The sequence below is a fragment of the Hemibagrus wyckioides genome, linkage group LG03 (assembly GCF_019097595.1).
Source record: "Hemibagrus wyckioides isolate EC202008001 linkage group LG03, SWU_Hwy_1.0, whole genome shotgun sequence".
Taxonomy (NCBI): Eukaryota; Metazoa; Chordata; class Actinopteri; order Siluriformes; family Bagridae; genus Hemibagrus; species Hemibagrus wyckioides.
In genome coordinates, this window is record NC_080712.1 from 25,345,755 (window position 1) to 25,371,437 (window position 25,683).

Genomic DNA, 25,683 nt, shown 5'->3' on the forward strand with positions numbered 1-25,683 from the left:
GGGTGGGAGAACTTAGGCAGGTTGAAAACAAGCCGAGCATTTTGGATCATTTGCAGTGGATGAATTGCATTCAGAGGAAGCCCTGCCAGTAAAGACTTGCAGTAGTCCAGTCTTGAAATAACCAGAGACTGAACAAGCACTTGAGTAGCCTGCGTGGATAGGAATGGTCAAATCCTTCTAATGTTGTACAGACATGAGCGTGTCACATTAGCAGCATACATGTAACACCACCACCACCAAAGGCTTGTCTGGTGACAACAGTGGCTTATGCATAGTGCTCTCCTTGACGTCTCCAACATTGTTGGCGGCCATCATTTCTGCTCGACGTGAATCGACTTTCATCAGAGAACAGCACTGAGGCCCACTGCTCCCTCGTCCAGCGTAAATGCTCCCTGGCCTGGTGGTGTGGTCAGGTACCCTTGCAGGTCATCTAGCACACAGACCACGCTGATGTAAACAATTTTGAATGGTCTGACGTGACACTTGGGTACCTTTCACCTCCCTTAAATGTGCCTTGAGTTGAGTGGCATTCATCATCCGGTTCCGCAGGGCACTGTTCACAATGAAACAGTCATCAACGTTGGATGTGGCCAAAGGGCATCCACTTCTATGCCTTTCTGTGACTCTTCCAGTCTCTCTGTATCTCTGTCGCAACCTGCTGATGACACTCTGTGACACTCTAAGCTCAGTGGCCACTTCCCTCTGAGAACATCCTGTTTGAAGCCTCGCAATGGCGAGGTACTGTTGATCAATTGTTAGGTGTCGTCTTGGTCTCATGATGTCAAAATGTGAACAGCATGATGAAGAGGACTGTTTAAATACCAATTCTAATTGAACCAGAAAATGTATTGGTCGATTCATAGATCACCACAAAACCAGTTGTGAATTTTGTCGTTAAGCACCTTGTTAGAGAACAGCAAGTTATGCAAAAAGTACTGAAACACTGAACAGTTGGACATGTGCATTCAAAAGTGTAGAGAAGGTCAAATTAAGTTCACCTGTAAAGGTTATAGTCCATTTTAGGTGCATCCTGAAATTTCACCCGAAAGCCGAATATCCTTAACTTTTTGTGAGTAGTGTATGTTTTCCTACAATCCCCCCTTTGAGAGTTCTAAATAACTCTCACAATTCGTAAACATAGCAGTTTATCAGCTTGTTGTTAGTTTACACTCTTCTAATAGGTTTAAGGATTTAAGGGTAGTAGTTCTTGACCTGAGCTATTGCTTTGCCTTTGTGATGAGTATTAGTAGTCCATCATGTGCAACCTAGGATGACCTGGAAGATTATGTAGCATAAAGGTAGAATTAGTATAATGCGATCCATTAGTCCAGGTAGCTTTTAGTCTATAAAAAGTTCTGGTGTTGTGTTTTGGTTCTGACAGGTCAGATGTTCCCTTGGCTGTCAGTGCCACAAAAATCCTTTTGATAGAAGAAAAAACATAAACAAGCAAAACAATACAAACAGGACAAAAATGTGTGGGTTTTTTTGTTTTATTCTTTTTAGAATGCTAGATTAGTGGAAATTTCCTCACTGTGGGACGAATAAAGGTTTATCTTATCTTATCTTAAACTTCATTTGATCATATAGTGGTTTAATTTGTTGGTGTAGTTCCTTGCCCTAATGTGTACATTGGCACTTCTGAGGTCAATGGCTTCTGGCATTGACATGGGTCGCCCTGTAATTATTTCATGAGGGCTAAACCCAACAGAGTGGTTGGGGGATGCTCTTATGCTGCATAGTACTGCAGGAAGAGCTTCAATCCAAGGTACTCCTTCTTGATGCATTTTACTCAGTCTGGTCTTAATTGTCCTATTAGCTCTTTCAACTTGACCTGAAGCTTGTGGTCTATGTGGACAATGCAAATTCCACTTAACCTTGAGCATCCTAGGTACTTCCTGTACTACTTCACCTGTCAAGTGTGAACCTTGATCTGATTCAGTAGAATCAGGCAGACCTCATCTAGGGATAAAATCACTGACAAGGCATTTAACTGTATGTGTGGCAGTGGCTCGACTGGTGTGGCTTCTACCCGTCTGGAGAATCTCTCTAGCACTATCAAGACATCAGTTTTTCCTCTACATGGTGGCAATGATATGTAATCTATCTGCAGTTGCCGAAAAGGCCCTGGTGGGGCTGGGGTGTGTGCTGTTGATGTGGTTGTTTCTGGGACATTATTGTTCTGTTGGTATGTGACACATCGCTTTGATGTCTCTGTTGCTACCGCCCTGAAAGCTGGGTTCCACCACTGATTTGAGAAGCGGTGGACCATTGCTGTTGGATTAATGTGACCCAAGTTATGCAGCTGTTGGGCCAGATATGGTAGCAGTGACTCAGGTGCAACAATATTCCCCCCTTTGGTCCAGCAGCCTGATGAATCAACTTGTCTAGCCATGTCTAAGCTTCATAAAGCGGCACATCTTTGTACAAATTAATATGACTCTGGGGGCACAGCCGCACCTTGAGTTGTTATGCCAGCACACACCTGCACCGTGTCATATAAACAGGCTTGTTTAGCTGTATCAGCAAGATCATTCCCTTGAGCTTCTGCAGTGTTAAGTGATGTATGTGCTTTCACTTTTATTACTGCTAATTGTTTGGGAAGGGTCATAGCAAATAGTAGGTCTCCAACTAATTCAGCATACTTAATTGGTGTCCCAAAAGATGTGAGGAATTTCTGACTGTGCCAGATAACCCCAAAATCATGAAACACTCCAAAAGCATATCTAAAGTCAGTATCAAATGTTTGCTGTTGAGCCTGAAACCAGTGTGCATGCCCTGGTTAATGTTATCAAATCTGCAGCTTGTGCAGAAAAATTATCTGGCAATTGACGAGATGCTACTACAGCAGACAAATTAGCAATAGCATATCCTGCCCATCTATTACCTTCAATGACTTGAGCAGAACCATCAACAAACAATTCAAAGTCTGCATTATTCAATGGTGTTTACGCAATTCTACTTGGTGATGAGAATGTAAGCGTAACACAATCATGAGTCACCTCATTTTCATCCTCTTCCAAAACATCAGTCCTAGTGGACATTATACAAGAAGATGGATTGGTGACTGGGGCACGTTGTGATATAACATTTGGGGCTGTGAGTGTTGCTAACCAATTTCCCCAATGCGAGGAGGTGACGGAGGTGATTTTAGCCTGGTTCATTAATCCTGCATGTGGGCACCTGACAGTTAAAGTTTGTCCTAACACTATACCTGAACAGGCTTGTAGGGCTAAGTGGACTGCCTGTACTGCTCTAAGACATGAGCCCATGCCCTGAGCAACTATGTCTAGCTTACCAGAGAAGTAATAAACTGGGCATAATATTCCACCATGATCCTGCATAAGGCATGCTGCCATAAACCTTAAGTGTTCATGGACATACAAAACAAAAGAAAAATCTGTCTGGGGAATCCCAAGAGCAGGCGCTTGACATAATGCATTTTTCAGGGTATTTAACTGTGCCTTTCAACAGGTCATAGAGTGTTTGAGCAAGTGAAGCATACTCTTCAATCCAGGGTCTACAGTATCCTGCTGTGCCTAAGAATGAGCAGAGTGCTTTGATGGTAGTGGGTGGAGGTATGGTTTTAACTGCAGCTGCTCTATCAGAAGTCATGGCTCTAAAACCTGCTCCAACTGTTTGCCCTAGAAAAATTACCTGGTCTTTGGCGATTTGTGCTTTGTGATAACTTTTCCTCGTGTGATGTCCTCGCTTTTGTAAATAGTCCAACAATGCTGACAGTTCAGATGTATGTACCTCATTATCTGGTGATGCAATTAAGATATCAACATACTGAATTACAGTTGACTGTTTGACAGGACACCCTGGGTCAGACAGATCACGTCGGACTGCTTGATGAAAAATGGTTGGAGAATTTTGAATACTCTGTGGTACTCTTGTCCACTGGTACTGTTCATAGTCAACTGTGAACGCCAACCAAGATTGGCTGTCTGTATGTAAAGGTACAGAAACAAAAACCATTGGACATATCAGTTACAGAAAATACTTTATAGTTTAAGGGCAAACCATTGCAAATGGTTGAAGGATCTGCAACTAAAGGAGTAATCTTTTCTATATGCTTGTTTGCTGTTCTGTAATCCACTGTGAGTCGTCATGTTCCATTTGTCTTTTTTATGGGCCATATAGGGGAGTTGCATGGGCTATGTATTTTAACAATAACTCCCTGTGTCAGCAACTTTTCTATACCAGGCTTTACCCCTTGCACAGCTTATTTGCTTAAAGGGTACTGTTTGGTGGCAAGGTGAGGGGTTCCTGAAAGTCTTACAGGTTCTATTGATGTTAAAAGGCCACAGTCATCCTTATCTTGAGCCCATATAGGATGATCCTGCAAGTGTGAATATTCAGGGGGCAGTGCATTGCATGCAGATGTTTGTGGCATGTCCAAGTAGGGCTGGGCGATCTGGCAAAATATCTCATCGTGATTTTTTTTCCCATATTGATCAATCTCGATTTTTTTTTATCTATCTTTTCTTTATAAATAAACAAAGCTTTATAAGTAAACATAGTAATAAGTACTGTTGCAATAATTATGATTGAGTGTATCATCTTAATTATTAGTATAATAATTAGGATATCATCTTAATTAAGAGGTGGCTTTGACCATGTTTGCGGCATTGCCAGTTGTTATGCAGACCTGATGATCCTCTGTAAGACCCCAGGACACCAAAGCATCTTCCAGCCCCTGGCTTATGTCACCAGTATGATCCTCTGGGAAATATAGTGTTTGCAAATACCTGCTCTGTAAAGCCCACAGATTGTCTATGTAACGAATAGTGAGACTTAAATAGGGCTGAGATGTCCGACTGGACCAAATGTCTGTAGTTGTAGCAAAATAGGTTACATTCTGGAGCTCACGTTCAAGTTTTGCCCGACGTGTATCATATAGGTGAGACAGTGCAGTGTGGGAGAAATTCATATCTGCTGTCCAACACTTTGATTAATTCCTTTTCCACAGTGTTTATTGGCATCATGTCTTTTGCTATGCAATATGTAACAGCGCTTGTTATATTTTTAAGTATGGACATGAAAAATGGGGATATAGTTAAGAATATATAGGGAAAAGTAGGGAAAATTAAATGGTAGAAGTCACAAACGAAAATAACTTGAAAGTCAAGTGTCAGATATATATATATATATATATATATATATATATATATATATATATATATATATATATATATATATATATATATATAAAATGTAATATATAATGTAATATATATATAATATTTTATAATTATATGAAAAATCAGAAAAATAAAATATAAAAATATTAACAAAAAATAGTAATATAATATATAATGTATACAAATATAAAACTGAATAAAATATAATTTATAAAAAATTAAGTAAAAAAAAACAAATAGTTAAAATAGCTAAAAAAAAGCTAAAATATAATACACTAATATAATACAGTACAATATAGTGTGTGTATATATATATATATATAGTATATGTGAAAAAATAAAACAATATATAAATAAATATATATGTGTAGACTCTATAATATATAGAAGATACAGTATATGCATATACAGTGAGGGAAAAAATTATTTGATCCCCTGCTGATTTTGTACGTTTGCCCGCTGACAAAGAAATGATCAGTCTGTAATTTTAATAGTAGGTGTATTTGAACAGTGAGAGGCAGAATAACAACAAAAAAATCCAGAAAAACGCATTTCAGAAAAGTTATACATTGATTTGCATTTTAATGAGTGAAATAAGTATTTGGTCCCCTATCAGTCAGAAAGATTTCTGGCTCCCAGGTGTCTTTTATACAGGTAACGAGCTGAGATTACAGTAGGAGCACTCTCGGGGAGTGCTCTTAATCTCTGCTCGTTAACTGTATGAAAGACACCTGTCCACAGAAGGAAGCAATCAATCATATTCCAAACTCTCCATCATGGCCAAAGAGGTGTCCATGGATGTCAGGGACAAGATTGTAGACCTACACAAGGATGGAATGAGCTACAAGACCATTGCCAAGCAGCTTGGTGAGAAGGTGACAACAGATGGTGCGATTATTCCCAAATGGAAGAAACACAAAAGGACTGTCAGTCTTCCTCGGTCTGGGGCTCCATGCAAGATCTCACCTCATGGAGTTTCAATTATCATGAGATGGCGAGGAATCAGCCCAGAATTACACTGGAGGATTTTGTCAATGATCTCAAGGCAGCTGGGACCATAGTCACCAAGAAAACATTTGGTAACACACTACACCGTGAAAGACTGAAATCCAGTAGCGCCTGCAAGGTCCCCCTGCTAAAGAAAGCACATGTACAGGCACATCTGAAGTTTGCCAGTGAACATCTGAATGATTCAGAGGTCATGTGGTCAAATGAGACCAAAATCCAGCTCTTTGGCATCAACTCAACTCGCTGTGTTTGGAGGAGTAGGAATGCTGCCTATGACTCTAAGAAGACCATCCCCACCGTCAAACATGGAGGAGGAAACATTATGCTTTGGGGGTGTTTTTCTGCTAAGGGGACAGGACAACCACACCACATCAAAGGGACGATGGACGGAGCCATGTACCATCAAATTTTGAGTGAGATTCCTCCTTCCCTCAGCCAGGGCATTGAAAATAGGTCGTGGATGCAAAGAGGAGTGGGCCCAAATTCCTTGAGATGTGAGATGTGTGCAAACCTGGTGGCCAACTATAAGAAATGTCTGACGTCTGTGATTGCCAACAAGGGTTTGCCATCAAGTACTAAGTCATGTTTTGCAAAGGGGTCAAATACTTATTTTACTCAATAAAATGCAAATCAACTTTTTTGAAGTCTGTCTCTCACTGTTCAGATAAACCTATCATTAAAATTACAGAGTGATCATTTCTTTGTCAGTGGGCAAACGTACAAAATCAGCAGGGGATCAAATAATTTTTTCCCTCACTGTATGTAGATAAAATGGTCAACTTTGAAATGGTGTAGCAAATGAATATAGTATGTACAGTGTGCATATGTAAGATAAATATATAAATATATATGTAGATGTGTATGTATAAGGCAAATATAAATGTCCAATTGAACAGGGAGTAAAGTGACGGTGCAGTGTGCACACAAAGATGTAGAGAAAAGATGTACAGTGAGAGTGTTATTGTTATACAGAGTAGTGCAGAGTACAAAGTAGTGCAATTATTGCATGTGCAACAACCAGCTGAGATAGAATGTCATGTCGTGTGGGGGTAAGTCCAGAAAGTCCAGATTCTAGGTGTTCTGGTTGAGGGCCCAAATGGCCTCCGGGAAGAAGCTCCTCCTCATTCTCTCTGTGTTCGCCTTTTAAATCACATTGTGCTAACTTCTTTTTGTGGCTCGAATTCTTAGTGAAGACACACAAGCATGCAGTTTTTTAATTTGTTGCTCTAGTTGTGAAATATGCTGAATGTGCCCTTGTGCTGTGGCTACACAGAATTCACAATGGCAACAGATGATACCTTTTATGTTGTTTTTTCTGATACATGCATCAAGTACTTTTTTGCATTCTTCAACAGACCACACTTTATCTGGATGTATACCATATTTTCTTTCCAAATTTTGTCTGACTGATTCTGTCACAATGGAGTACATATTTTTTCCTAAAATTGATTTGAATTCACAGAAGGGGAAGCTAGTCCACCTTTCTCAGTAGTAGGGATTAGTCTAGAATTCTTTCTAAACATTTTGACTCTTTTTTTCTTCTGACAAAAACAGAAGATAAAACATTTTTTTTTTATGAAGCAGAGAATAAACCAAATTCTTCCCTATTGAAGTAGACGATCAACTAATTGTTAACACACAACAGTGGCTAACCTTCCCTGCCAAAAAACCAGAGGATAAACCAAGTTCTTCCCTACCAAAGTAGAGGATCAAGTAATTGTTAACACACAACTGTGGCTAATCTTCTCTGCTTAAAACCTGTTTGTCAAAAGACCCTACTGCTGTGCTTAACACTTCTCTGTCAAAGCCGAGTATAACTTAAATACTTGTCATAGTGGTACTTTGATAGAGTGACACTTACCAAATCGTAGTTGAGTTAAAGAGTTCAGTCTGGACTGGTTTCAAGTGAGCAGGCCTATCCGGGTCACGGCACCATCTGTTGTGAATTCACAGAGGCAGACCAGGGGACTCAGAAGTAGTGAAGTGATACTCTTAAAGAAAACATTGGAATCTTCTGATTCAACCACCAACTGTGAGCTGGTTCAAAGTTCCTGATAACCATTTGCTTTGATCCACATTTGGTGGTGGAGCTGGGATATGTGGAATCTCTGATTTTTTAAAACAAAATTTGATGTTCAATTTTAAATCTATTATTTTTCTTTAAAAAAAATTAATAAAGCACTAGAGACTATAGAATAGATTTTTGACTTAAATTTGAGCAAAAACAGTATAACCAAACATATGAACTGCTAATTTGGACTGAAAGTGCAAAGTGCAAACTTACTTTCGCTAACAAGTTTTTTTTTTGTGTTATTTTTTTTGTAGAAAAACGATAATCAATACAACAACATAAAAACTAGGGATGCCACAATACTCAATATAATATTGAACCGTTCGGTACGACCTCCACGATTCAATATGCATATGTGAACTGCGTTTTTCCTTAAAACAATAATAACCATGCGTTTTATTACTCTCTGAACCGCCTGTTTGTTTGCCTGTACTGTAGGGCTACGTGCTGAGACAGACACACCTCCCCGCGAGTAAATATCCAATCAGTGAGCGCTAAACTTAGGGGCGGTAACCATGCTAGATTTCAATCTAACCCTGAAGCAAGACATATATGAGGAAGCAGCGCTGTCTTTCAGATCTGTTGTGTGGGGACATTTCGGATTTGTTGTGGACTATGGTGCCGATGAAACAAAAATGCTAAACAAAAAAAATGACTGTGTTTAAGCTCTGTTACACACGAGTTACCCACTGACACGGAAATACTTCCATGACCACACATCTGCAGCTCCATCACCCAGAGATATCACTGTGTGGAAGCAGGATGGCAGAGCAGGTAACACAGGCATCCAAAAAGCAACAGTTACTAGCTGATTCATTCTAGCATTCATACACAACACAAAAAAATAATTATAATATAATAATTGCTAAAGATTTGCAGCCGTTTTCTGTGATCGGTGATGTGGGCTTTCAGCAACTTATAAAAGTGCTCGAACCGCGTTGCACACTACCGTCATGTCCTTTTTTCCCGATCTACGAAAAAACGCGCAAAAAAATAAAAAACGAATTGGCTAAAGCAGAAAGCCTTGCTCTAATAACGGGTAACAGTTATCTCACCCTTACTGTTCATTACATAGCGGATTGGGGAAAAAAGAGCGCCGTACTCCAAACCCATCCCCTGTAATAAAGTCATACAAGCGCTAATTTTTATATCTCACTATTTTCAGTACACTATGAATGTGTACAAGTTGATTTTTGCATTTAAGTAAAATAAAGAGAATTGCAACTAAAACCAGTTTTTTTCTTCTTAACATACTTACTATTCTTGTCACCTAAGCAAAGAAAAATGGAAAAAAAAATTAAATTTGTGAAGCCAACCGAACCGAAAACCACGTATTGAACCGTGAGTTAACTGTATTGTTGCATCCCTAATAAAAACCTTTTTTGGGGATTTATAAAATGCAAACTTTCATCAGTCTATACAAGTTCTAATTATTCTAATAATATAAAGTAACAAAATATGAGGGATTTGTAAAGTGCAAACTGCAGACTTAACTTAAATCACTTTTTTTAAAATAAATAATTGTCACCTGGAAAAAAATTTTGTAAAGCAGTTCAACATGAAACTAACACGCTAAATAAAACCAAACAGGAGCCAGACCGCATTTTACAACTGTGTACATGGGCACAATCAGGGGAGAATCTAGGATTTTCATTAAAGGGGGTAATGAGGGTATAATAGTATAATGAGGGTATAATAGTAAAAAATAAATAAATAAATAAATAAATAAATAAATAAAATAAAATAAAATAATATAAAATAAAGGTTTGACTAACAGGGTAGGATGGTAAACTTATACACATCTTTGCAATACAGTGGACTGCTGCAATAACATTTGAATACTGAACAAGCCAAATACGAGTCTTCCTGATCACACACGCACACACTTGTCCTCTGATCCTCGCTCTGCGACGCTGCGGTTTCTTCAGTCGGATTGAAGAACGCTCTGAAAGACGGGGAAGAGCCAAAGTCTGCCGCCGTTTTCGTCGCTAGGCCATTTTTAACATTTCTATTCAGCCACCGTAAGAATTCTGCAATTCTCCATAAACTGTACACAAATTATTGTCTCGCCTCAGTCCCCTTTAAATTTTATATGAAAACGGCAGCAGACTTCGGCTCCTCCCCGTCTTTCAGCGCGTTGTTCAGTCCAGACTGAAGCAACCGTGCCTCTCTTGGAAACAAGCTCTTTGTGTCGCAGAATTATGGAAGCTTGCTCTGTCAAACCAAAGTGAAATCGTGAAATCAATTTTCGTTTTTTCAAAATCGACATGAACCATAAATTTGAATTAAATGATAATAACAATAATAACAATAATAATCGCCTAGCTCTAGTTACAGTAGATTATAGACTGACCTCAAAATATGTTTTCCTAGTGTGTATACATGTGACCACCTTCCTAATATTGTGTTGGTCCCCCATTTGCTTCCAAAATAGCCCTGACCTATTGAGGCATGGACTCCATCAGATCCCTAAAGGTGTGCAGTGGTATTAGGTACCAAGATGTTAGCAGCAGATCCTTTAAGTTCCCTAAGCTGCGAAGTGGGGCATCAGATTTGTTTGTCCAGCAAATACCACAGATGCTCGATTGGATTGAGATCAGGGGAATTTGGAGTCAACACCTCAAACTTGTTGTTGTGCTCATCAAACCATTCCTGAACCATTTTTGCTTTGTGGCACGGCACATTATCTTGCTGAAAGAGGCCAACAATGCTTAGGTAGATGGTACGTGTCAAAGTAACAACTAGATGGATGGCAGGACCCAAGGTTTCCCAGGAGAACATTGCTCAAAGCATGACACTGTCTCCGCTGGCTTGTCTTCTTCCCATAGTGCATCCTGGTGCCATGTGTTCCCCGGGTATGCGATGCACACGCACCTGGCATCCATGTGATGTAAAAAGAAAACGTGAATCATCAGACCAGGCCACCTTATTCAATTGCTCTGTGGTCCACTTCTAATGCTCATGTGCCCATTGTTGCTGCTTTCGGTGGTCCAAAGGCGTCAGCATGGGCACCCTGACTGGTCTGCAGCTATTAGGGATGCCGCAATACTCAATATAATATTGAACCGTTCGGTACAACCTCCACGGTTCAATATGCATATGTGAACCGCGGTTTTTCATTTTTTTCTTTAAAAGAATAATAACCAGGCGTTTTTAAAAAAAAAAAAAAAATTTTTGTATTTTTTTTTTTTTTTCGTCATGCGCTCTATTACTCTCTGCACCGCCTGTTTGTGTTTGCCTGTACTGTAGATCTACGTGCTGAGACAGATACGCCTTTCCGCAAGTAAATATTCAATCAGTGAGCGCCAAAGTTAGGGGTGGTGACCATGCTTGTGATGCTGGTGTCAGATTTCACTCTAACCCTGGAGAGCGGTGAAGTGAGACAGAAACATAAGGAAGCAGCGCCGTGATTCAGATCTGTGGTGTGGGAACATTTGTTGCTGACCATGATGCCGATGAAACAAAAACGGTAAACAAAAAATGACTGTGTTTAAGCAGTGTTACACACGAGTTAGATACTGACATGGAAATACTTCCAACATGACCACACATCTACAACTCCATTACCCCGCGATATTACCGTGTGGAAGCAGGAGCCTTTTTTCCCGACCTCTACGAAAAAATGCGCAAAGAAAATTGAAAACGCTTTGGTTAAAGCACAAAGTCTTGCTCTAATAACAAATAGCTGGAGCTCGGGGGTAACAGAGAGTTATCTCACAGTGACTGGTCATTACAGAGCGGATTGGGAAATACAGAGTGCCATCCTCCAAACCCGTCTCCTGTAATAAAGTCATACAAGCGTTTTATAAAAATACAATTTTTATATCTCACTATTTTCAGTACGCTTTCTTTGTGTAAGTTAATTTTTGCATTTAAGTAAAATAAAGAGAATTGCAACTAAAACCATTTTTTTCTTCTTAACATACTTACTGTTCCTGTCACCTGAACAAAGAATAATGGAAAAAAACCTTTAATTTGCCAAGCCGTCCGAACCAAAAACCGTGGTTAAAAACCGCGGTACATATTGAACCATGAGTTAACTGTATTGTTGCATCCCTAGTGGCTATGCAGCCCCATATGCAACAAACTGCACTGTGTAATCTGACACCTTTCTATCAGAACCAGCATTAATATTTTCAGCAATTTGAGCAACAGTAGCTCATTTCTTGGATAGGACCACACGGGCCAGCCTTCGATCCCCACATGCATCAGTGAGCCTTGGCTACCCATGACCCTGTCGCCGGTTCACCACTGTTCCATCCATGGACAACTTTTGATAGATACTGGCCACTGCAGATCGGGAACACCCCACAAGAGCTGCAGTTTTGGAGATGCTCTGATCAAGTCATCTAGCCATCACAATTTGGCCCTTGTGAAACTCTCTCAAATCCTTGTGCTTGCCCATGTTCACTTGCTTCCTAATATATCCCACCCACTAACACTAACCCAAGTAAATAAAAAATGCAGTTTTACACTAACCCGGGTAAATACCAAATGCAATTTTTAAATGAGTTCATTAAGGGAAAAAAGCTGTCCAAACCTTCCTGGCCCTATATGAAAAATTAATTGCTCCCTCTGTCTAATAACTGGTTGTGCCACCCTTGGCAGCAACAACTGCAATCAAGCATTTGCAATAACTGCCAATGAGTCTTTCATATCGCTGTCAAGACATTTTGGCCAATTCTTCCTTGTAGAATTGTTTTTATTCAGCCACATTGGAGGGTTATCAAGCATTAATGACCTGTTTAGTCATGCCACAGCATCTCAGTTGGATTTAAGTGTTTCAGATCGCTGTCCTGCTGCATAAACCAAGTGTGCTTGAACTTGAGTTCATGAATCAGTTGATGGCCAGACTTTCTCCTTCAGGATTTTCTGGTTGAGTGCAGAATTCATGGCTCCATCAATTATGGAATGTCATCCAGGTCCTGAAGCTGCAAAGCAGCCCCAGACTATCACACTACCATCACCATATAATTTACCATTGGTATGAAGTTCTTTTTATTAAATGCTGTGTTAGTCTTACACCATATGAAATGGGACGCACACCTCCCAAAAAGTTTTGTCTTATTAGTCCACAGAATATTTGCCTAAAAGGATAATCAATATGTGAACCTTGACCTTTTAAAAATTTATTTTTCACATAGGGCCAGGTAGGTTTGGACAGCTTGTGAAATCATCATTTGAAAACTAAATAATAGTAAAATTTGTTTGATCTCAATCATTTAACTGTGTCAAATATGCAAAAAGATAAAAAATCAGATGGGGCAAACTCACTTGTCAGCGGTCACCTATCATTATAACAGCTTCCAACCAGCAATGATGAAGGCTTTCACATAAACTATGCTGCCAGATGTTTTGGGATGTCTGCCTTTTGCATTTTGTTTCTGCTCAAAACCAATTTAAACTCATATGACACTGCATAATATGACTCACATGACATCGGCCTTTACAGCTATAACAGCTTCAACTCTTCTGGGAAAGCTTTCCACAAGGTTTAGGAGTATGTATGGGAATTTTTGACCATTTCTCTAGAAGCGCATTTGTGAGGGCAGGCACTGATGTTGGAGAAGACGTGGCTTGCAGTCTTCACTCTAATTCATCTCCAAAGGTGTTCTATCAGGTTGGGGTCAGGACTCTGTGCAGGCCAGACAAGTTAATCTACACCAAACTCACTCATCCATGTGTTTATGGACCTTGCTTGGTACTTTTTATTTTTTTTGCTGTACTATAGAAACTATATAAAAGTTCCAATTTTGAACATTCACACCCACTAAAATATATATATATATATATATATATATATATATATATATATATATATATATATATGTAACTAACTATGAGGAAGAGAGCTGGTTTGCTCATACAGTGATAATGATTAATGAGGTTCTGAGGATGTCTGCTATGGTTTGCGTGTGGTCATACATCTCTTTCTTTCTCTCTCTCTCTCTTTGTCAAGCTACACATACTACTTCTGAGATACAAGGGATCTTTAGCCCTTCTGCTCTCTGGATCTGCTTGATCCATCCTGATGCCGACTTCTGGCTGTAGTTCTCTTTTCTTGGAAACCACTCCAAGCTGCTAAAGATGGCCCCATATGGACAGCATAAAGATAGAGTGATGAGATTATTGTGGATGGTACCAATTAGAAACCATGAATATGACATGCATTTCACATTCAGAGGGCTTGTAGTCGAGTTTAAGTGGTTGTTTCTCAGGAACCAAAAGTCCATTTGTGCTGAAATTTTGTGTGGTGGTAATTTGTAACTGATTTTTGAATCATGAATGAATTACATAAAACATAGCCTCTTTCAGGAAATCAGATTTCAAGAAAATGAAACTAGCACTGAGCTATGATTATAAAACTAAAGATGGTAAAGGTTTGTTCATATATGGTTTTTCTATGCTTGTATGTATCTTGGCAAGAACTGGCACTGGGGGCTCTATTTGCAAGGAGTGCTTGAACCCTGCAGAGCACAGTGAAATTTTTTTCTTCACATATCCCAGAAGTTTGGGACAGGGTGCAGGGTCAGCCATGATGCAGAACTCCTTGAGGGCCTTGCTAAGGGACTCAACAATGGCAGTTTGGTAGTGCTGGGGCTCAAACCTCTAACCTTCTGATCAATAATCCAGAGCCTTAAAGTAATATAAGTTCTCAGAATAGACCTGCTCAAAGAAGAAAGAAAGCATAATCAATGTAAAGTACGGTTAAATAATCACTGTTTTGAGCTGTGTTTAATAACGTGAAATCCCCAAAACTGTTATTGTACAATAATAAAATAAAGCAGAATTTTTAAAATACCCATCCAAGACTTTTTGTATGCTAATGAGACAGGAGGAGCGCAGAAAGTCATGTGACACCTCCATGTGTCCTAATTAGCATATCACAACAACGATGGATTATCATATTAAGTTGAAACGTAAGAAAAAAGTCACAGATTCAGTGAAAAAGAGGCATGCAGCTGCTTATCAAACTTTCTACAACAAAAGTAGAAAACACAAGTACAGAAATTACAATGTGGAAGGAATTGAAATGCAAACTGCAGTTGAAAACTGATAAAAATGTTTTTGTTACTTGACAGGTAAGTTGGCTTCCAGCTATTTTGTTTCTGCTCACTCACAATTTAGACTCACATGACACTGCATAATATTTCCATTTTCTGAAAGCCTATAGCAGGCTAATTTGTTACAAATCAGAGTTGTTTTTATTACAATTAATAACAATTAATTGTTACAATTAGTAACACTTCATTAGCTCTAAAATGTTCCAGATAGATAGAAAGTAAGAATAGACATTGTCTTGAACTCTATGTATGCTCTATGAGGCATATTTTGTGTTTGGCTTGTAATGAGCTGTACATGTTTTTATTGCAAAATTATATCCCCCAAACTGCTATTCAATGCATGCTCTGCCATATGTTGCTTTTGAGCTAGAATGCAATAAATAAAGTTTGTGCATCAAGCCACTAGCTTTGTTTGTTTATTGATTTGATGTTTTCCATTATCTAACTTTTGTTCACCGTGTTTGTGCTTTCTAGGGAAATGTCCGACATGTTGTCTTCAACATGTTGGCCATGTGTTTTTATGCTCATGTGACCTGAATATATCAGTATTTATAATGGTGATTGGGTGGGATATTTAAATGAATGAGCTTTTTTTTAGGTGTATATGTAGTGTACTACACATTGAAAAGACTTTTTATGTCCTTACATATCTGACTATAAAAAACTGATGAATTAGCATATCATTTTTTTCAGTGGGAGAAGGTATATTACTTTAACTACTTGAGTCACCACTGTCCCAAACACTTTTTACACTCTGTGTCTCTTAGTTCCTTGCCATATCCAAGTTTGTTTTCTCTGGATTCCTCCCACCCCATTAAAATCATGTCACTAAATTGACATGTCACTAAGTTGACTTCATCCAATTGATTGAAAACAGAATGTACCTTCTAATCCTAGAGTTTCACATACTACTGACATAATATTGGATCATTTTCCTGAATAAATAAATGTCAAAATATAATTTTTTGTCTCATTTCTTTGATGGGGATAACATGGTCTACTTTTAGAACTTATGTTAAAAAACAATCCTGAAGATGGATTGATAATGGGGAGTGCTGTTTTTTTTCTTTATCTTTTTTTCTGTTGATTGACCCCTTTTTTAAAAATGCAACTCTATTTTCTAACATCCTATAGTACTTAACCAGACAACTCGCATAAGTACATTCACACAATGAGCTACAATTTGTGCAAATAATTAACAAGAAACAGAATAAGACAACCTAATGACATGGAGGGTAAATAGGTATTTGGCATGTTTAAACCTAGCTTGACATACTGTAATAAAAAAAATAATTAATATTAATAACAGGATTAATTAATTAATATTAATACATAAACAGAATCCCGATAGTTTTAGATTTAGAATTCGGACCAGTCTAGTCTAGTAGTTTTTATTTTAAAAATTATAGGAATAAGTAAAACATGTAAAGCTCATTTATCAAAATGAAGTGTTTTTTTCTTGTAAATTTATAGAAACTTTTCATTTTATATGGACAAAATTTATTTATCTATTTATTTACAGTGGAACCAGTGGAATTTAATTTGTTCTGGAAACAAGTTCTTAAGGCAAAAATCTGTATTGCAAAAAAAAAATTCCCATAAGAAATAATGTAAATGCAGATAATTGCTTCCAGCCACCCAAAAATATTACCAATACAAAGCATATGTAAACTGTATGGCTGCTTACAAAGAACTGACCCAAACCAAGCAGGAAGTCATGTTACCAAGCTTGGGCTAAAAATGGAACAGACCGCCCATGCCACCAATCTGTCAACAACAACAAAAAAAAAAACACTCGAAATATCACGTACTTTTTGAACGCATGCCGATACTGATATTGTGGATTGACACTTTCGAAACAGCTTTGGCTAACTGAAAAAAAATAGTAACATTTATAAATTTGGCTTTCCATTGATGCAAACAAGTTTTGAATGAGTCCCAGACATATGTGCAACTTAGTATGCTTAGTATGCCGATGCAAATTTCTTGCAAAATTTCAGTTCATAAGGTGAAAATTCATAAGTTCCACCGTGTTTGTTTTTTTATTTGGTCTACATAAGTAACACTCAGTGGAGTCAGTGAATACCTCAAATTCAGATTGTTAATATTCAATTCTAATCTTTGAAAACACAAAGCACATTATATTGGTTATTCATTTGATTTTAAAACGTGTGTGGATTCAGTGGAGTGGAGCTGTTTATTAGGGCTGTTTAATGTTGTCATATTTTATTATTCTTTATTGCCATTTCTAATCACAGACTCTAGAGGAGCCTGCATACCTGACTGTTGGCACCGACGTGAGTGCCAAGTACCGTGGGGCTTTCTGTGAGGCCAAGATTAAGACTGCCAAGAAACTTGTCAAGGCCAAGGTAAGCCATTACTCCAAAAAACAGGGCTAAATTATATAAGGGGTAAAAGTTACATTTATTAAAGTTAATTTAGTAATAATGCATATGATTTAGGTGAATCAAGGTTATTAAAAATGCAAGCATATTAAAAATTAAGTAACAAACATCAGCTAAAATTGAAAGATAATTTGATTAATACAGTGAATTCAGCAGTTATCTTTCACACCATAAACCTACGAACAAACACATTCAAATTATTTGAGAGATGTTTGAAAATCCTACCTATAGTATGCATATGAAGTAATGCTTGGCCACTTTTTCTTATTCAGATATTTTTAAACTTTCTCACTATTGTTAATCAGTATTATTCCTCTCATTTACTCACCTATTAGCATCCAGTGTCCATTTCTTTCACATTTCCTTTCTTTATTTATCTTTCCTAATCATTCTCTTTTATTATTATCACATTCTCATTGTCACTATTTATTATTATTATTCCATTTCCTGGGTGTGCTACTAGTCCTAAACAATAAAAGCTAAAAACATGGGTCCAATGTTAAAATGTTGCGCTTGCTGTGCCGAAGTGTGTTATTACTTTTCAAGTTTTATAGTTTATTTTATATGAATTTTTAAATGCATTTTTCTTTGACTTTAGACTGCTACTGTGTGTGCATGACATCAGTTAAAGTGAGGGAGGAGGGTTTTTTTTAAGGATGAATCGTCTTTAAACTGTTCCTACAGCTTGAATATTTACTCTACAACAACATAAACTACCTTAAACTTTAGCTAGAAGACTCTAGAAGATACTGTGACTATAGCTTGTATATATTAGTTGAGAATGTCTTTCAATAGTTTTAGCAGCATATTGCTTTGCTTTTTGCAATCACATGCATTTTCTTCTGGAAATGCAACATTCTAGTTATTACTATTATTATTGTTGTTTTTGTTGTTGTTTATTATTTTTCAAACCACACAGGTGACATTCAAACCAGACTCATCCACTGCTGAGGTGCATGACGAGCACATCAGAGGAAATTTGAAGGTAAGGTAATGTGAAAAGGCTGAAGGAACCACAGAAAATATATATAGAAATAATAATAAATCTTTAATATTTATCATTAATTAATGATCTTTAGAAATACAACAAACATGACTTGGAAGCAGGCTGCAAAAATACTAAAAGAAATCTTCATAAAAGTCTTCACAATGCAGACAGACAAAAAACGTACACAAGCTAAAGTAATTAGAATGAAGACGACTCTGGTCAGCTCCATGTGCATGAGCTTTATGGCAAATATTCACTATCTAGGCTGTGATTGACCTTGATTTATGATATCTTAGGATCATTTCCTTAGTCTTTCTTTTTCTCAGTCTAGAAAATCTGAAACAGTTATAGCATAAAAATCAGTAAGAACAGGGAAATTTTCAATCAACTGATATAAATAACAGTATTTGCTCTATCATACTAAGAGATTTTACTTGGTAGGCAGAGACCACACATGAATTATTGCATTTAAAAAAACTAGTTATTGATTACTTTGCTGCTGTCCAGAAGCATTTTACAGATGGAAATCTGGAAAACAGTGTGTGCTGGGTGACTGAGGTGATTTTGTGAATTTTACTCTGGCACAGTGATTAGATGTCTTGTATGACTGGAAATTTGTCAGTCATTATGATTTCTGCTGTTCCACTCTAGAGAGTTTTGTGTTATTGGGTGGAGCATCTGCCTTACCGTAGTGATGCACCCAAACAGGATGCTCTCTATGGTACAGTGGCAAAAACTGGTGAGAGTTTTACGGTTCAGTCTAATCTTCTTCATCTATCACAGGAAATGGAACAGGTTAGGTCATTGGTGAGGTGGAAGTTCTTTCCACAGCAGCTCTGTTGATTTGAGTGTGTATACTTCACTCAGGGAGTTCGTGAGTTCCACTATTACTAATGTCTGTGAAGATTTTCAGTCATCCATGTGCGGTTATCTTGAGGTTGAGACCTTGTGAGGACCTCCTTCACTCCTCTCTCAAACCATTTGTCTTCTCTGTCCAAGATGTTTACCTTTTTGTCATCAAATTTGTGTCCTTTGTTCTTCAGATGCAGGTACACAGCTGATTCTGGTCCTGAGGTGTTGCTTCTTCTGTGTTGGTACATCCTCCCATGTAGTGGTGGTTTAGTCTCTCCAATGTCAAGCTCTGAACACTCTTCACTACACTGGATTGTGCAAATTACATTACTCTTCTTGTGTGTCCAAAGAAGCATTATCTAAAAAACAAATCAAATGCTCTATACCTTTCACAGACCTGAAACCAATTTTAAATGTATACATCAAAAATAAATGGCAATCAGAATGGGACCAATGTTTCAATAACAAACTGCATGAAATAAATCCAAATATTGGAACACAACATTTCTTTTTAATAATCTTTGGGATCAAGTCATATATACAAGATGCAGAATAGGACACTCAATAGCTACACACCAATTTTTACTATCAAGAGAAAATCCACCACGTGTCCATCATGTAAAACCCTTCTGTCCATCAAACATATTCTATTCGAATGTAATACTTTTGCCCCTGGAAGGAACTTGTTTTAGTCTGTTGACACTTTGGAAAAAGTTTTTAAACAAGTAAACCCAAATTTACTCTCACCATGAACATAGCCATAGAAGCTGGTATGGCGTTAAAAAAGAAAGAAAGAAAGACTCTTCTTGTGTTTTTGTGTGCGGTCTTTGGGGTGGACGAGTCTGTCTTAGTGTTTTGGTGGGATTTACATGGCCGTAGTATCCGAGAAATTTAAAAGGATTTTTGGAAAACAACACATACAAGTTCAATTTGAAATCCAATTATGACATTTCTCATTTCCATGACAGCCAAAGAATAAAAACGCAATCTTTACAAGAAGCCTGTCCCTTTCTGCCACTTGGTGGTGATTTTGTGAACAAGATTCACAGCGGAGGCAGTCCCTGTGGTTATAATGGCATTTTGGTTTCCTACTTTCTGTATGGGGCATTCCCCAAAATTTTGCCACAATGTATAAAGCTTGCATCATTGTGTTATGTTGTAGTATGTTGTGGTAGTACCGTGCTTGATCCATTGAGTTCATATGTTTTGGGCCATGAGAAGAACATCTTTTTCCACACTTTGGGCTTTCCATCACTTTGGTAGATGTTAACCTTGTTTCCAGAATTTTGTGGCTCATCTCTGTATTTGTTTGAGAATTCCAATTTGTCCTGATGCTTACTGCTTATGAGTAGTTTGCATCTTTTGATATTGACTCTAGATTTCTGCTTTTCTTCAGACAGTGAATTGTACTTTACCCCTGCCCTGCTAAGGTTGTGGGTGAGGTCAATGACTGGTGTTTTGTGGGTTTTTCTTCACAGCTCCCCCAGTGTTTCTGCTGCTGTTTGTTTTTGGTCAACCAGTTGTTAAAACAACTGTATACCTGTGGTTTTTTTAAAATATCGCTTTTAAAATTGTTGTTTTGGTTATTCCCAGCACTTATGCAAAGGCTGTGATTCCTCTTTCTTAGCTTCAAAATGGCTTGTTTTTCTCCCAAATATAGTTTAATAATTTTTTTCATTTTTTTAATCGTTTTAATTCAACCTTTTTGCGGGGTAACATTTCCAGTCTCGCGCAAGAACTCTGATCACATGTGATCTTGCGTTATTTCCTTATTTTTTCTTGCGTACATTCGGTTGTGAAACGCAGTTTGCGTACCAGACAGAGTTGTCGGCGATTCTTCCTATTGTGTAGTCATGCAGTGTGAAAGCTCCTGTCGCCGATCCATTGTGCAGTGTGACTGAATGCTACCCTTGATAGTCGTGCAGTGTAAAAGCAATAGTGATCCGATGACTGTGAAATTCGTGCAGTGTGAACCCGGCATTAGAGCTCAAAGTGGACTTTCAGAGTTCTTAATTGTTTAAACAACAATGCCACCTCTGGGCAAAGAGAAACATCTGTCAGTCATTTTTTCCTTAATGTTCCTTGATCACTTAAAACATGGGCAGGTTCAAATAAATAGTGCCATTTTTAATCTCATATCTAGATGTAAATAAGCTAAAATTCTGATCTGTCATTTTATATTCATATCTGAAAGCCAAATTTTTTCAGTGTACAGCAAAAACAAAGAATTGACCTTGCTGGGGGGACCTTTAATTGTTGGCGTGATTTATTTGAAACTGTTTTATACTTTTAAGAGAGCCAGGCCTGTTGGCTATAGTCAGTGCTTGTTAATTATAATTTTTGTCTTTCTTTTTTTTCTTAAATATATTTTATGTTTTTTATGTTCCTATTTGGGCAGACAAGGTTTTTGTTTTGACACGTTTTACATGACACATTTTACATTGGCAACACTTACATGAAAGGCAAACATCAGTTCATGAAAGGCAAACATCAGTTCATTTTTACTGAAAAATCTCTTTTGTATATAGTGTGTATCATATTATATAGCATATTTTGCAAATATTGTAACAAGTAACAATATATGCAACATGGTCAGGACTGAAGATCAGACACAAACATAGGTTAATTTTGTAACTGTTATATAAAGGATTCACTAATACATATTTGTCATTTATTTTTTAGCATGCTGTTCACCATCCCATCCACTGACATCCACAAAGGTTTTTATGGTACAATTCTGTATTTTCTTTCCTGCTAGGATTTGTATTAATATTGGAACCTTTGATGTTCTGTTGTTTTCACCGCTGTTCTTGTAACACAACAGCTGAGACAATAGTCTACTAAATAGGATAAGCAGTAGAATTGTAAGGAATTACTGGGACAATTTACAGCTACCGAAGGGGTGTTGGCGGGTGGATTGTTATTTCTTGTTGTGTATCATGTGATTATGTTATAAGTATTGACAGTTATCTGTTTCTCGTTGCTCCGTCTTTGTCAGTCATTATTGTTTGTTTCGTGTTTGGTTCAAGGTATTCCCATGTTTATTTTGTATTACGTCGATATGATATTATGTTAAGTGTTTAATGTTTAATTAAAATGAGGAATGCTATCCTGCATTTGGGTCTCATTGTCTGTGTTTTCTGTGAAACCGTGACAGAATGACTGACCATTAGCAAACCCAGCAGAATTGCCCATCTAGTTTGCTTATGCTCAGTTTTGGACTGGTACATGCCAAGGAGTTGAGAACATCCAGTAAGAACATCTGTGGGTTGGTTTTGCCCAATGTGGACTTCCTTGCCCCATTTTCTCAGGGTGGCTCTCCAGCTTCTGTCCATGCTGAATATGCCACTCCACTTTTGGTTCCGTGGAGAGCGCCGCCTGGCGTCATGTTTGGTGTTGGGCACCCTTTTTATCTGAGCTCAATGGAACTGTGGCCCCATGTTTGTTCCAGCCGAGGACGTTGCTCCGCTTATGGGTTGCATGGGGGACACTGCTTGGCAACTCATGCAGAGGATGCTTCCCTCCCTCCCTGCCCTTTTTGGATGTCACTCTGTCCCCGGGTTTGGCTAAGGATGGCATTTGGCAGTGTTGGCTCAGCCATTGGATTTCGCTCTGGCCTTTGGTTCAGCTAAGGACATCATTCAGTCATTTGGTTTGGCTATGAATATCGTTATTGGCTCCTTGGGCCTCGCCGTCACTTTGCCTCCTCCCTTTGCTTCACTGTGACCCTCACTCTCTCTTTGGAAGCCATGACAAAAATCTACACTACAAAGACGAAACATGGTTAATTATCTAGTCAATCTTCTTTCAAATAAGAGATTTTTTTACTTATAAATCCTAAGCACCTACCAGACCCCATGGACCCCACAATAATGTGATTATTGTCTCCAAAAATGTTTGATATTGCTGCAGCATTTATCAAAATTTGCAATGCATTTTTTTTTAAAAATTATTTTACTAAGCACAGGATTATTCTATAAAACTACTATCAATGAAGACACATATCATTACTTTCTATGATGGCTGTAGTTGTGTTCGACACGTTAACTGAAAAGGGCTTTGACAGAATGTACACTACTCACAAAAAGTTAAGGATATTTGGCTTTCGGGTGAAATTTCAGGATGCACCTAAAATGCACTATAACCTTTACAGGTGAACTTGATTTGACCTCTACACTTTTGAATGCACATGTCCAACTGTTCAGTGTTTCAGTACTTTTTGCATAACTTGCTGTTCTCTAGCAAGGTGCTTAAGGCAAAATTCACAACTGGTGTTTGATCCGTGAATCAACCAATAAATTTTCTGGTTCAATTAGAATTGGTATTTAAACAGTCCTCTTCATCATGCTGTTCACATTTTGACATCATGAGACACCTAACAATTGATCTAACAGGATGTTCTCAGAGGGAAATGGCCACTGAGCTGTCACAGAGTGTCATCAGCAGGTTGCAACAGAGATACAGAGAGACTGGAAGAGTCACAGAAAGGCATAGAAGTGGACATCCTTTGGCCACATCCCACATTGATGACCGCTTCATTGTGAACAGTGCCCTGCGGAACCAGATGACGAATGCCACTCAACTCCAAGCACATTTAAGGGAGAAGAGAGGCACCCAAGTGTCATGTCAGACCACTGGTGGTCTGCGTGCTAGACAACCTGCAAGGGTACCTGACCACATCACCAGGCCAGGGAGCATTTACACTGGACGAGGGACCAGTGGGCCTCAGTGCTGTTCTCTGATGGTTAATTTAGTCATTGTGCCCCTGCATGTACAACACAGGCCTAATTGCTTCTTCATGGATGGCAATGCTCCAGCTCATCGAGGTCGCATTCATTAGGGAAAGGCTGCTGGAGGCTGGGGACCTCAAATAGAGTGGCCTGCACTTTCTCCAGACCTGAATCCTATAGAAAACCTATGGGATCAGCTGAGTCGCCGTGTACAGGCTTGTAACCCTGCACCCAAGAACCTCAATGACCTGAGGGCCGCCCTTCAAGAAGAGTGGAATGCCATGCCTCAGCAGACAATAAGTCGACTCGTGAACAGCATGAGACGTTGTTGTCAAGCTGTAATTGATGGTCAAGGGCACATGACAAATTATTGAGACATTTGACATTTGTTTTGGTATACCCACCACTGTTGTTGGCTTTTGCTTCAATAAATTGTTTGAGATGAGGAAATCACCATTGCATGCTTCTACTTAAATGCCCTACTTTCATGATATATCACTGTAGTGCGAACATTTTTCCATTTTCCATAAATTTCACCCAAAAGCCAAATATCCTTAACTTTTTGTAAGTTTTGTAAGTCACTTTTTGTTGTGAGGATGCTACACAATGTGTCTTTATCCAAATCAGTGGAATGTCTGCAGAAATTTTGCAAATTGCAAGCTCCTCAAAATATTGCAGTTTTTGCTTTATTTTGTATCAGTTTCCTTGATCATAAAATTGTGAAATACAGGAGGGACTGACTTACTAGAGAATGTATGGATCTTTACAGTGTCATTTGTGAGGAAAAAGCTAAATCACTGGAGGAATGCTTGACACATTCTTACAACTTATACACAAAAAAAAGTTATGTGAAAATATTTGTGTTTTTTATTTTTGATGCTAATTGATGTATTTTCATTATTCTCTAGAATTTAGCAGCTAAGTACTGCACTGATACATTTACTGGGAAAACAATTAGCTCAGTTACAATGGTGTTTAATAAGGTGGGGCTCTTTTTTCACTCATTAATATCCAGTAATGTTGGGGACATATTAATGAGAAATTAAATGTAGAATAACAGTCATTAACCAAAGTGAAGATAGAACACCTTGTTAATGAAGGAATTTGTCAATTTAAGCTAAATGGGCAACTCTGAATTAAATAAATAAATAATGATATGCATGTTTTTGAGGGAGGACTTTTTCATTGTGCACATGGCTAAGCAAAACCTATTAATAGAACAATAGACTAATAGAACAGAAAAATTAAAGATCTCTTAACTTTTAGGTGGGTGCTATAGTTGAAGTCAAAAACCAAGACGGAATCTACCAGGAAGCTACAATCAACAAGCTCACAGATGCTAGTCTATACACAGTCGGTAAGTGGGGGTGGCATATTCAACTAGAATTTTCTGTTGTAGACATAAGCATAAGAGGCTTATG

The 25,683-nt window shown here is 38.1% G+C and overlaps 1 protein-coding gene across 7 annotated transcripts in view; it reads left to right on the top strand.

The window, feature by feature from the left end:
* Nucleotides 1–25,683, top strand: part of arid4b (AT-rich interaction domain 4B) — a 123,144-nt gene that overhangs the window by 17,331 nt on the left and 80,130 nt on the right. For all 7 annotated transcript variants that reach the window (XR_009204036.1, XM_058384367.1, XM_058384395.1 and 4 more), the window contains exons 3-5: nucleotides 17,546–17,656; nucleotides 18,612–18,677; nucleotides 25,529–25,619. Coding sequence is in view for 6 of the 7 variants with exons in the window: in XM_058384367.1 (XP_058240350.1) it covers nucleotides 17,546–17,656; nucleotides 18,612–18,677; nucleotides 25,529–25,619 (268 nt within the window). In the remaining variant the exon portion in view is untranslated. The remainder of the gene's footprint in view (nucleotides 1–17,545; nucleotides 17,657–18,611; nucleotides 18,678–25,528; nucleotides 25,620–25,683) is intronic.